Below are 12955 nucleotides of genomic sequence, written 5' to 3'. Positions count from 1 at the left end.
AAGTATATATCATTGATTTATTCAGTCACTGGCTTTTGGGGCCACCCACTGTGAGAAAGTCGAGCTCAAACGTTAATTTATAACCTGGCCAAAAGTATGAAAATAAAAAAGATTTGCATATTTTAAGACAAGTCTTTGACTTTTTACTACCTCAATTTGATTTGCTTTCATTTTAATTGAAATAAAATCTGAAAAACGTTCTCTTTCCATTGATTCGATTATTGGTGACTGTTAAGCTGTGCGGGAAAAACCACAGGAAATAAAATCGTTTTTAAAAAACGTAGGCAAATAGAGTTTTCGTGGAATAATTTTGTGGTTGTGCCTTGGGGGGTAGAATTTTCCATAAAATGGGCGTTCTGTTTTGTGAAAATTTATGCAAATTGCTGAAATTATGTAATACCAAGATGGTATAATTAAATTCTTCTCCCATTTTTGTTGCCGTATCAGAAATTATGCAAATTCTTCTAGAAAATTTCAAAGCAGGTTGGACAATTGCTGTTGTCAACGTTTCTGCTGGGTATCTTTGTAAATTTTAGGCGTAAATAATAAATTAGAGAGCTATGCTAGGGGAATAATATTATAATTTGAAAATTTAAATAAATGGTAGTTTTAGGGGGCTTCTTTAGGAGGATCTGTTGGTGGTCTGTAAATTAAAATAATAATTTAAGGAAGAAGTAAGTGGCATTACTTTGGAAAGAAGTCTGCAAGTTTGCGAGAAGTCTTATTATTAGTAAGGATATTAAGTTACTTAGAAAGTTAAAGGAAAAACCCCTTTTAAAATAATTTCCTTTAAATATTTTCATTTCTACCATTCCCATCAGTCTTTATCTATATATTTTCCTGATTGCTTTAATGCTGCACCATTTCGCCTCTCTGTTTCTCTTCTTTCAGTTTCCTGATAGGCTTCATTGCATAGTTTAAATATTGATTTTTAATTATTTTAAGCAGCACCAATACCACAAAGTATGCAATGCTCCAGAGGTGCCACACACACACACACATATATATATAGTATATAGTATATATATATTATATATATAGATTTCCACAGCAGCATCCAGCACCCATGGAGCTCCTGAGGGGCCACACACTGAGCAAAGGACTCGACTCTCACACCTTTCACACTACTCGGTGGCCTTCCCCCGAGGGTTGCTCTGGGAATTGCGAATGTGGGTGGTTTTTTGGGGGGGAGACGTCGAGAGGTTGCTTTCGAAGGAAGAGGAAGAGTATGATGGGATGTGCGTGGGTTTTGTTTTTAGCTTTACTGCCACTGCTGCTGCTGTTGCCTCTCTTGAGCCTCTTAAATGTCACAATGGTGATGCCAAGTTGCTTTGGGGTTGGCACTCAGGTCACCCCATTCAGCCACGCCCCCCCTATTCCTCACCCTCGCCCTGCCATTTATTCATTTCTGTGTATGTTTTCCCTTTTTTTTCCGTGCAACTCGGTTAGAGAGGTACCAAATATAATATGTATGCGTTTCTTTGCCGCTGTTGTTCTTTCTTGGCCATTATTTTGCACTTGCCGGAGAAACGTAAGGTCGACCCTGACCCCGGGTCCACTGCTAACCCATGGTTGGCCAACGTCTTCGTTCCGGTTCGTTAGGTCTTATTCCCTTTCCTTCACTTAGAAAACCAATGGTAATATAAGGGTTAAAATGAAAGGTTCTTAAAAACAAGGAACAAATTTTAACTTCATTTTGAATTCTACCTTGTTGTTTGGCTCTATTCTTCCCATTTTACCAATTCATAAAGTGCATAGCCCCATTTTCTCTCAGTGCCTATGGCATTTCCCATATGTTTTGAAGGCGAAACGGACTCGCAATTTGATTTGTTTCCAGCGGCAAGCAGAAAAGCAAAGAGAAAAAAGAATGGACAGGGTAAAGGGCCTGCCAGGGTACACAATTACAAAATGTTTGTCAGTTTTGGAGCCATTTCAGCTATGTCAGCGCGATCTATATATATATATATGGATAGCGACGTTGCCAAACTTCAGTCAGAACCGAGACCAAATGGAAACCGATTTTAGTGGACCGCTTCCCTCATCACGGTACAGTGTACACCGTTTCCAGCGAGACGCCATCATCAATCGATGATGCCGAGAACGACGAGTGGCCCACAAAACTGGTAACAGATGCTGCACACGTGTCCCGGGTGCGGTTCGCTGTGTAATTGGATGATGTTCAAAGGACAGACGGGATGTTGGGATGTTGGGTTGCGCTGGGCTGTTGGGATGGATGGATGATGATGATGATGATGGTGAATCTGGAACGGGGGGGAGGAGGTGCTCTGCTCACAAAGCTAAAAACAAATAAATAGTCAAGCGGCGGCCATTTCAACGTCGTTCATTTCGCTGTGAGTGAAATACAAATAACATTTAATAAGAAAAGGAAATTGTCTATTTTGGCAGGCAGGGTGAAACGACAGGAAACTCAAGGATGGACTTCATTTACAGAGAGGGAAAAAAAGGATAAGGAAAGATAATCAGATAAGCTACAAAGCGGAGTTATAAGATATTATCTGCTGTTTAAGAATTACCATTAATAATATTAATTATTTCAGATTATCAAACATTAAACTTCTTATAACCCAAAATCCGAACTGTAAAAGTTCTTTAAATTTCTCTCACTGCATCCGCAATCTATGGGAATTAGCAAAAGGGCAAGAAAAAATCCATCGAAAAGGCTAAGGATTGGTTTTCCATTTGGAAGTGTTCGAAATGAGATTTAGTCGAGTGTGTGTGTGTTAATCAGAGGGATAAATGAAAGGAAATAGATGGGAAATAGACATGTTTATTCCCAAAATAAAAATAAATGTCAGTAGGTAGGTAGCCACTACATTTCCCGAGCTGTTTTAGTCGGAGGTAACAATATCTTACTAAGTTTATTGCACTTAAAATGCAGCTGTACATTAACCTTTTTTATAGGCAAACTCCAAACCCCTCATATTTTAATTACAATAGCCATGTTAATTGCAATTTAATATGCGCACATATGGGCATACAATATTTTTTTACATTTTTAATAAATGAAAATTGATGACAAAATCGTGCTGAAGTTGAAGGTCGCCTTTGTATGGGCTTTAAACTTCAATAAACATTTATACAAATTAAAACTAAATAAATTGAGTAAACAAAACCGACGGATGGCCATTAAAAAAAACAACATTTAAGAAGAACTGGCTGTGAGGCTAAAAGTCAAATGAAAAAGAATAAATAATATATTTATATTCAAGCTTTAATGTAAATGGAAATTACTGAGAGGGGGAGAGTAGAGTGGAAGAAACGAAGTTTACTACATGAAATTATATCCCACAGGCAATATGAGTACGTGGGGGAATTTATGTACAAACATGTGTCAAAGATTAAACGCCTATAAGTTTTATGAAAGTATTTGAAAAAGTCAGAAGTGAACGGAAAAATGAAAGTTGAAATATTAAAAAAAGTTAATAAAACAATCTAAACATTGCATTAAGCTTCCTAATCTTTATGGCCACTTCAATCTGCATTATATCTAAAGATCAATGATCTTTATTACCCCTAAAAATACAAAATATTACTAAAGCACCCAACCAACTCAAGTTCTGGGTCTTTGCAATTGCAGGTTAACAAATAATTTAAAAAATAAAACGATAAAAAGGGAGGAGGAGATGGTGTGGTGATACACCCAAGGTCACTGGCTGTAAAGGTCATAAGTTGGCCAGGTTTACTAGCCCGGTGTGATGATGTCAGCAACTCGTTTATGGTCAAGACAATCGAAACAATGGCGCCAGACGTTGAATATATATATGTATATACCCCTCCCTTCCGTTTAGTTATAAGCCCAGAGCGCATCTTCCATTTATCTTTTCCAAATGCAACCTGACTTGTTCACCTTGTTGTTGCCGGTGCTGTCGTTTTATGTTAATTGGCCAACAGTTAAGGCAAACCGAGCACACTTTTCCACCAAAACGGGTGGCAACGAGTAGCAAATTTGCACTTTTCAGCTAGCCAATAAATTAAATTCATCGAAAAGGCGAAAACCTCGAGACACCATTAAAAAATATATTTAAAAAAAAAAACAAACAAAAAAAAGTACGCTATAAGGAACACAAAATACAAAATAAACTTTTACATTCTTGAATCGTTTAAAGTGATTTGCGCGGACTTTTTGGCATTTATTTCAAACCGCAAAATTTATGGCAAAAAATCGTGTAAATATGCCAGGCATTAAAAGTCGTTGTTATTACAAAAAAAAACACTTTGCGGTGGAGACGAAACTCCATTAATCGTTGATTAATTATATTTGCATAAATTATGCATACTTTTCAATTATGCAAGTTATTTACAAAGATATTTGTAAAGATATTTACAAAGTTATTTAAGAGAGTTAAGGCAGCATTCTATAAATAGTAACAGACTGCATGTCTCTTGATATTTCCGGTTGTGGGAATGATTCAGGTGAGACCAAGCACTCTAATGGATGTCATGGTTGGTATTTAATAGAGTTGATGAATCAGAAGAATCAATTAAAGATTTTTAAGTGAAAAATAATAATTACAAAACGATAAATGCATGTAATGGGTATTAAAAGGTAATACCTTTAATATTTCAATTCATTTTCTTAACTTTTTTAGACATTTTCATAAACTTTTAGCTCCTTTTCCTAAACCAAACCTAACCCATTTTTAATAACACTTTAGTTGAGTTCTATCTATCCACTTCAAACTTTGACAAACTTGTAATACAACAATTATTTGTATAAAAATCCATGCAAAAGTTGTTTGCCCACTTTTTATTTGTTGACCAACCCTAAAAAAAAAACTTAAAAACCTTGCTCAATGCTAAATCAAGTGAGCAGTAACTCAATCCATAGAAATACAGTGCGTAACATTACTATATAAATAACAAGAAAAATATTTTAAGTAATTTAAGTTCTAATTTAGTTTTATAACCTCTATAAAGTTTAGAAAATATAGCCATACATATTTATATTTCAAATATATTTCTATATCTAAACGAAACGCACTGTTCTTGGCCAGACTTTATAGACATTTTTCGGGATTACTCAATAGCAAAATATTTTGTCTAAAACCCACAAAAAAAAAAAATATCAAATATATGCACGAACGACATGCCTACAATAAAATCTCGTTTATGACATGCAAATAAAATGTAAATTTAGTAGCCCAGCGCAGTAGTGACCAAAGGAAAATAGAAATAACAAAAACCGAAAAATATTCTCTATAAAAAAAATATGAACATATATACCAACGAATATGAGAGAGAGAAGAGCATTGAAGATAAATGAAAACAAAAGCCGGCCGCAATAAATAAAAAAAGCAAAACAAAAGCCCGAGATCAACTCGAGGCGGCAATAAAAATTTGTCGACTGTGTCAGCGAGCGATCAAAAGCGTTCAAAAAAGCACGTGGGGGCGTTACAAAGAGCCAGATAAAGAGAGAGAGAGAGAGGCCGAAAGAGATTGCAATACAAGAAAACGAAGAAGCTGAACTGATGCACTGCACTTGTACTGCTAATGAATGAAAACTAATGGCTGTGCTGAATGGTAGCCGAGAAATGGAGTGAAAACAATTCACAAAACCATAAAAAAGTCGAGTGTAAAAATGAGCGGAACTAAGTACCCATTATAGGCTATACATTGTGCAAATTGCAGTAAATTGGAGGATCGTGGCTTGAAAATTATTTAAAATAAACCTCGGGTTATGCCATGCAATCGCTAAAAATATTTATATTTATTATTAACTACAGTCTAGTTACTAGACCAATCTATTTTTCCTAATTTAAATGCCTTTAATCAGATTTTTTCTTAAAATTTTCATATTAATAATAAATTCCACATAAAAGTTACAACTTAACTTAAATTCCATAAAATTTTCCTAATAAAAATTACATTTTTTACTGCTTGATCCACTTAATAAAACATTATTCTACTATCATTTTAATACCCCTAATTAAATTAGTTTCAATCGAGCTGATCTTGAGCTGACCGCTCATGCGGAACGAAAGGTATTATGAAATCGCTCTAAAAACTAAGATAATGCCATAAACATATACCCCACACCGATCCGTCTGTTTGGCTGCTACAGATACCGTTACCTTTGGCGACTGCACTACAATGACAAGCCTGGGTGAAAACCTGTTACACTTTTGACCAAGTTTTGTCCGCTTGTTGCTGACTCATAAAAAATATATATCTAAGAAAAAAACAAAAAGCGGGCGTGCGACGATCTTGCTAATTGTTAGGTGGGGAGGGGGAATATACCTGGAATATATTCGTGTGACTGACACCTGCGATTAGCTTTTAGCCCCCGCTTTTTACCACCACATTTCGCCCCCCCTTGGTAGACCCACATTCGTTGAACCGAATAATTTGCATGAAACTTGGCTTAAACGTTTCACTCAGCTAAGAGAGAGAGAGAGGGGGGAAAAAAGTTTCGGTCATTCACATTGCCTCAGGTTTTTTGTTGTATTTTCCACTGCCAACGTTTGTTTATCTTTGGCTCTTTCATCTCGAGCTGTGAACTTGTCAGTTACAGCAAATTTGCATTGTGTTAATTTTAAATATTCAATTTACTCGTTTGCTAATTTTATTTGAGAGCCATTTTTCGAAATTTTTGTGCAAAACTGGTACATGCATTTTTAAGAGCATTTTAACGATTATCGCACCCGGATTTAATTACCTTTTAGCCAGTCGCCAGGCACCTATTTAAATTAAGCCTTAAACTTAATAAAATACTTGAAAATAATATCAATTTATTTGCCATTTACATTCCAAATGTATTACGCAAAAGGGATCTTTATCGTCAGCACCTTATTTATACACTTTTGACGACCTTAATTGTTGCTAATTTATCAACAAACAATTTGAAAGTAAAAGGTAACCCAGATTTTATATAACTTTCAGGGAGAGTCTTATCTGGATTGACTTAAGAAATTTAAATAGATTTTTCTATCATCGCTGTATATGCGTCTGGAGAGCGAGATAGCCAACCCGAGCGAGTAGGCGGAATGGCAATTTTTTAAATCAACTTTAATTGAAATAAATTGTCATATCATTTGGCCTGAAAAATGGAAATGGACTCAATTAGATGCGGGCCTTATGCACTGCCACTTCTACATTTACTTTGCCTGTTCTACGAAAAAAGGTTCCCTCCCCCCTCGTGGAAAATTATAAAGCACCATCAATCAAGAGGGGGGTAGGTAAGCGGGTAAAATGAGAAATTGAAATATGACAAGAATCTATCCAATCAGTTGAGGGATTGATGGCCACTCTGGGTAATGGAAAAAATGGAAAATCTACTTAAGAAAATGCCGGACACATGCCTACATAAAATGTGTGTGTAAGACTAATTGAGTGAAAGTCATTTCGTACATGAAAATCATTTGAGATGCCAAACAACCTTCAAAGCGCTATAAACACAAAATAAACATAATTAATAGCAGGCATAAAGACGGACAAAGAGATATCTGCTTTAGATACAGTGCGTTTCATGATTTTACGTTAATTTAAGAGGCTGTTTTATGTGGCAAGCCAAGAAATAACCATATTATTTATGCTTCGTGACCATTATCATTCAGAAAGCTACTAAATTTTTATGATTTTTCATAGTATAATTGAAGAGTTCATCTTGCAATTTTACAATCTTGATACACACTGTTTGTAAATGCCTCAAACTATTCGAGTTGAGATACAAAATCTTGACCAAAACTTTGCGGTTAAGTGCGCACGCACAATGGACTTCCTCTGATCTCTCTGCCACAAAATTTAAAAAAAAAAAACGAAATAATAAAAAACACACTGCTTTACCATAAAAACCACATCTGAAATACAATTTATGCCAGCCGCCGTCGACGTATAACAGTTTTATGCAATTTATGTGCAATTTTTCAATTGAAAAATCGGTGGACCAGGCCAGGAAGGTTTCACTTAATGCGACGCAATTTTGGTTTTATATTTCTTTTTTTTTCTTACACAAACTATATTTTTTTCCCCCCTCTTAGTATCTGCCTGTTCATTGGGGATTTATTTCGCATGTGCGAAACGTTTGAAAATTTTAGTTGCTACTACGACTAGTGCAAGTTGGCGAGGCAAACTTTTAATTGCAATTAATTTGAGTGACATTTGCGAAATAAACTGAAACTATAAATCGATTCAGGGCGTTGACAACGACATTGAGCAATTGCGAAATTATTAAAAAAAATTTTATAGCTGTCGTCTAGAAAGTTGAGTCTTTTTAGTTAAGTACGCTATAAAGCAAGTTGAGACTTGAGTAATGGGAATTCTTAAAGAAATTTTAATGGGTGTTTGATTAATGGGGCAAGAATAGAGTGAACTAGAATAAAACTTATATTTTAGTCGTCATATCGAATAAATATTTTAAGAACTAAAGAACAAGTTGTATAAAAACACTTTCCCCTCAAGCCTTTTACCCTTTCAAAAGAACTTTTCCTTACTAAAACCAAATAACTCCTTAAACTTAACCATTATAAAACCACTAAACTGACATATCCATTAATTTTCTTGAAAAACAAACTCCGAAAAAAAAACCCATTCTAGCTTGAGTAACCAATTTCAATGTCAAATCACCGGTCTGACATCATTAAGACCCCATCGTTAACCGCAAAAGCAGCTTCTACGGCCATTCATCAAAATCTGGTCTATGCTTAGGACCAGGCCAACTTCCTTATCAATCTTATGACATTAGAGTAGTTTTTTACCCATAGAATTCGCATATCAAACGTACCTGCAAAGAAAAGAGAAGACAAGACAAATGAAATAAATTAATAAAAGAAATCCAAATTTATTTGCAAACGTGGGAAAATGGCCAAAAAAAAATAAGAATAATGAATAGCGATTCTTGTTAACACAATGAAAGTATCAAATGAACAGGCAATAAATTGGTGCCAGATAATTATATAATATTAAGAACTTATTGTGTGTTGTATTTGTATCTGATTTTAATGAGAAAATCAAACCATAAACATGGCCAAAAGTCAAGTGGGGAAGTCGAGGGAAGGCGAAAATCCGAAATCAGAAATCCAAATAGCCGCAAATTCGACCCGCATTTTTGGTTTGGCTATCAAATTACCCCCCGCTTCTCTACCCCCCTCAAATAATTGTCCCGCATATATATAAAGAAAATAAAAGAAAACGAAGACAAAGTCAACATTTGGCTCAAAGAGGGCTTTATTTATTCTCTTTTTTTTCCCGATTTTTTTTTTTTTGGAGGAACCTCACACACGTGTGACTACAACATTAGACATTATTTGCTGTCGTCTAAGCAAATAGGTAAACAAACAGAGACAGAAACAGCGGCTAGAAAGGGAGAGGAGGTGTGTAAAACGGAGAGTTTGACTAATAAGGATTTTAGCACGGGCTAAGATTCGCCTTAAATCGAGACTAAAACACACAGAGACTGCGACTTCGGATGAAAGAAAAAGTAAATAGTGGCGAGGGGAATACAGTGGCCCCTGGTTAAATATTATACTATCACTTAGGGAAAGGTAGGCTTTATTTTTAATATTATCTTTAAAATGAGGAGGAGTTTAATTTAAAAATACAAAATTTTCAAAGGGAAAACAGCCCTTTCAAGAGATAAATGTTTAGATCCTTCTGGAAGATCATAATAAATGGGGTAATTTTTGTAACAAACCACAGTAGGTAACTCTCTTCAAGTTACCACTGTACAACCGGGTGAAGCCCAGCTGGAAAATGCAACTTTAGACGGGCAAGCAAACATCGTAATAGAGCTGAGTTTGCTTTTTATTGTTGCTTGCCTGTGGTATTTACGATTCGCGATGTTTGGCAATGTTTGTTTTAGCCAAGGTTTACTTTAGATTTGTTTTTGTATTTGGATTTTGCTTACCGGATAATACATTCCTTGCGGAGGAAGAAAAAATGCCCCTGAGCCCCACAGTTTGACGGCTTTTTATGTTCACAGTGGCCTCGCAAATGATGTTAACTCCTTCACTTTTTTCTTTTTCCTGTTTTTCACTCAACAATTTCTCTGCGTGCACTTGCAGGGGGTTGTTCACAAGGGTAGTTCACTATTTTTCCATTCACTTTTGCAAATATACCATTTGTTTTTTTTTTACAAATTACTATTTTTGATTTATTTAGATTATTTATCTTGGTTTTTTGGCACAATTTTCGTATCCTTCTTTGTTTAGAAACACATTGACATTTGACTACAAAATAAGTAAGTCAGAAATTAAGGAAAATAATAAATATATATTTTGTGTTTTCGAACACGTTTTTGCACTTTATGTGGAAATTATTTGCCCCGCACACGCAAAACTATTATATATTATAAAATATACATATATGTGTGTTATATTTCAATGTCGCACGTGCGAGCAAGCGAGATGGGGCGCGATTTGAGCGAAAGAGCGAGGACGTTATGGCAATATCTCGTATATAAAGTACAAATTCTTGTTTTGTTGTTTTTATAGGGGTGGCTTTCCGTGGGCCTCCTGGGAAACTCTGAACTGAAAACTCCCTGGATGTTTTAATTTTTCGAAACGTAACGAAAACAGAACCTAAACAGCAAGCCAAAAGGGAAATGCGCAAAAAAGACGGCGCAAACGCGAGACAAAAGAGATGATGCGAAAGAGGCGAATAAGAGGAATCGAAGAGGGGGCGGCAAAAAGACAGACAGTTACAGTAAGAACTATGCAATTTTCGACGATTATTTCGATTTATTTTTGTTTTTTAGATGGATTGGTGGTCATATAACTTTTAAAAAACCGTTTATAAAAAATCAAAACTATTCCTTTTTAAGTATTATTAAAATAAAATAGTCTCATAAAAGCAATTTCAAATCCTTTAAGACCAATTTTGACCGGAAATTACGTTCAAAAATCATTTAAATATAAGTTCTATTAGAATTATTTGTCAAATATTTATTCTTATCGCTTTACTGATAAGAGAAATTATATTTCTGAATTATTTGTGTTGATAATTGCAGTTATTGAAAAAATAATAAACTTTACATTAAAAAATGAGGATTTTATATTTTCTTCTGTATGCTTTTAAGCTTTATGTTTATTTTAATTTTATATTTCGAGCTTCACTTCATGGCACACTTGTTTTAACATAATATTACTTTATTTTTAACAATAAGAATAAGTTTGACTGCCTTTAAATGTTCACTATACACTGCGCTGACTGTATTTTTGCTGTCTGTTTTTCGATTTTTGATCACACACAAAGGGATTTGATTGTCTGCGTTACTACGCATCCCTGAGATACTTTTTCTTTCGCGCGTCTGCACTTTTTCCTGCTATTCGCCGTCCAATTGACTTATGAAACGAAATTCATCATCTGTTTTTCGTTAGATTTATTTCCGACTTTATTACCGATTTTATTACAAGTTTTTCTATATATTTTTGTGTTATTTTTATTTTTTGGCGAAAAGCGGACAAACAAAGCAGCTGAGAGGCAGCGAGAGAGAGCGACTGAGATGCTGTCGCATAAGAGAGAACAAGAGAGAATGCCAGATGAGTGGGAAAAATCGAATCAGAATCTTTGGAGAGCGGCCAAAAAGGATGGCAGGATAAACGAGCTGACGAAACGGAGGCGGCGAAGGCAACAACACAGCAATGGCCACAAAAACATGTGCGCTGTGAATGAATTTTTGTTTCTTTTTTTAATGTTTCCTAATTTTTGGTTGGATGCTGCGGACAGTCGGTGGGCGTACATTTGAGCAAAAGAAGGGGAAGGGGTATAGTATAGGAGGCCAGAATACGGACAGGCGAAATAAAGAGAAATCACGTCCCTCGCTTCTGCTCTGGCTCTTCTTCTTTTTCTGCTTGATTCTCCTCCCAGCCGCATGGCATATATATTTATTTTTAACTTTTCATTTCATTTATCTGCGCGTTTTCCTCATTTCATTCGCTTTTAGCGCTTATTTCGGCACTGCACTTTTCGCGTTTCAAAAATAAACACCGCATTTTTCCTTCGTTTTTTCTTTCTAAATTTTCCCCATCCTCCCTCGCATATTATTTTGATTTTGTACCGTTTTCAGCTTTATTTGTGATTTAATTCGTTGATGCGTATGTGTGTGCGTGCGTGTACGTTTTGTTTTCACTTTCAAGCGTGCCGAATTTCCACTGGGAAATGCGATTTTACCGCTAATCCGACACCCACGACTTGTTGCGAAGAGCGAGAGAACGCAACTGTGATAACCGTTTTTTCAGCGCCCGCCTTGCACTCTATTTCGTCGCTCTCTGTTGGCAGAACGCGTTATGGGATTTCTCACCATTGCGTTGCCGTTGTGCGGCTGCCAGATGAGCTCTTTTACTTAACATTCTGTTATCGATTATAATGTTATCGAACTGTTAGAGGACTTTGAAATTTTAATAACGGCTTTTGTGTAAGTTTATAATTAAAATATTTATAAGTTTAATTTATATAATTATTAGGAAATATATATTTTTAAAACCCACAATAAGGTTTGCAAAAAGTTGGTGTAAAATTTTTTGCTGAACTTTAAAAAACAGGTGAAAATAAACTAATTTATCAATTTAAAAAAATAAAATCCAATATATTTATTTAATACTCCTTTTTTAATCCAATTTTAAAGCCAAATTCCGGCAGCTTTACTGTATCTCATGTTTTTATTGCTAGAAAAAGAGTTCAGAACATCGCTCCCTCTTGAAGCTTTCAACTCATTTTTGACTATCAAAAAGTCGCCTTCTGGCATTGTCTCAGTTCCGTCAGTTCTTCCCCTTTCCCAGCTTCACCGCTCTCCTCCCTCAGAATATACGCCCATCATATAGGCTCAACAAACAACGTCCGAGGACCGACAAATCAAAAATTCGCCATGAGTTGGAAAGGGTGAAAATTCAGCTTTGGTTTGTTTTCTGCACAGGCAAAGGCACAGGGGGGAGGGATGGCAGTAGAGGGGAGTGGAAGAGGAGAGGTAGCAGTGGAAATACTGGATGATAGTCGGGTGGTC

At 35.6% G+C, this 12955-nt stretch overlaps 1 protein-coding gene across 26 annotated transcripts in view; it reads right to left on the bottom strand.

Moving 5' to 3' along the window:
• Positions 1-12955, bottom strand: part of LOC108113975 (ecdysone-induced protein 74EF) — a 118017-nt gene that overhangs the window by 68992 nt on the left and 36070 nt on the right. Inside the window, exons 1-2 of one of the 26 annotated variants that reach the window (XM_017224698.2) lie at positions 11355-12209; positions 9863-10184 (exon numbers count right to left, since the gene is read on the bottom strand). The exons of 22 other annotated variants lie outside the window; for them this stretch is intronic. In XM_017224698.2, the coding sequence (XP_017080187.1) occupies positions 9863-9874 (12 nt within the window). In that variant the 5' untranslated portion in view covers positions 9875-10184; positions 11355-12209. Of the gene's footprint in view, positions 1-9862; positions 10185-11354; positions 12210-12955 lie in introns of those variants that run through there. 3 more of the 26 variants (XM_017224697.2, XM_017224712.2, XM_017224699.2) reach the window with 3 other exon arrangements.

This window comes from Drosophila eugracilis, unplaced genomic scaffold (genome assembly GCF_018153835.1).
Source record: "Drosophila eugracilis isolate 14026-0451.02 unplaced genomic scaffold, ASM1815383v1 contig_2154, whole genome shotgun sequence".
Lineage (NCBI taxonomy): Eukaryota > Metazoa > Arthropoda > Insecta > Diptera > Drosophilidae > Drosophila > Drosophila eugracilis.
The sequence above is the reverse complement of the archived record's forward strand: the minus strand, read 5'-3'. Positions and strand labels throughout refer to the sequence as shown.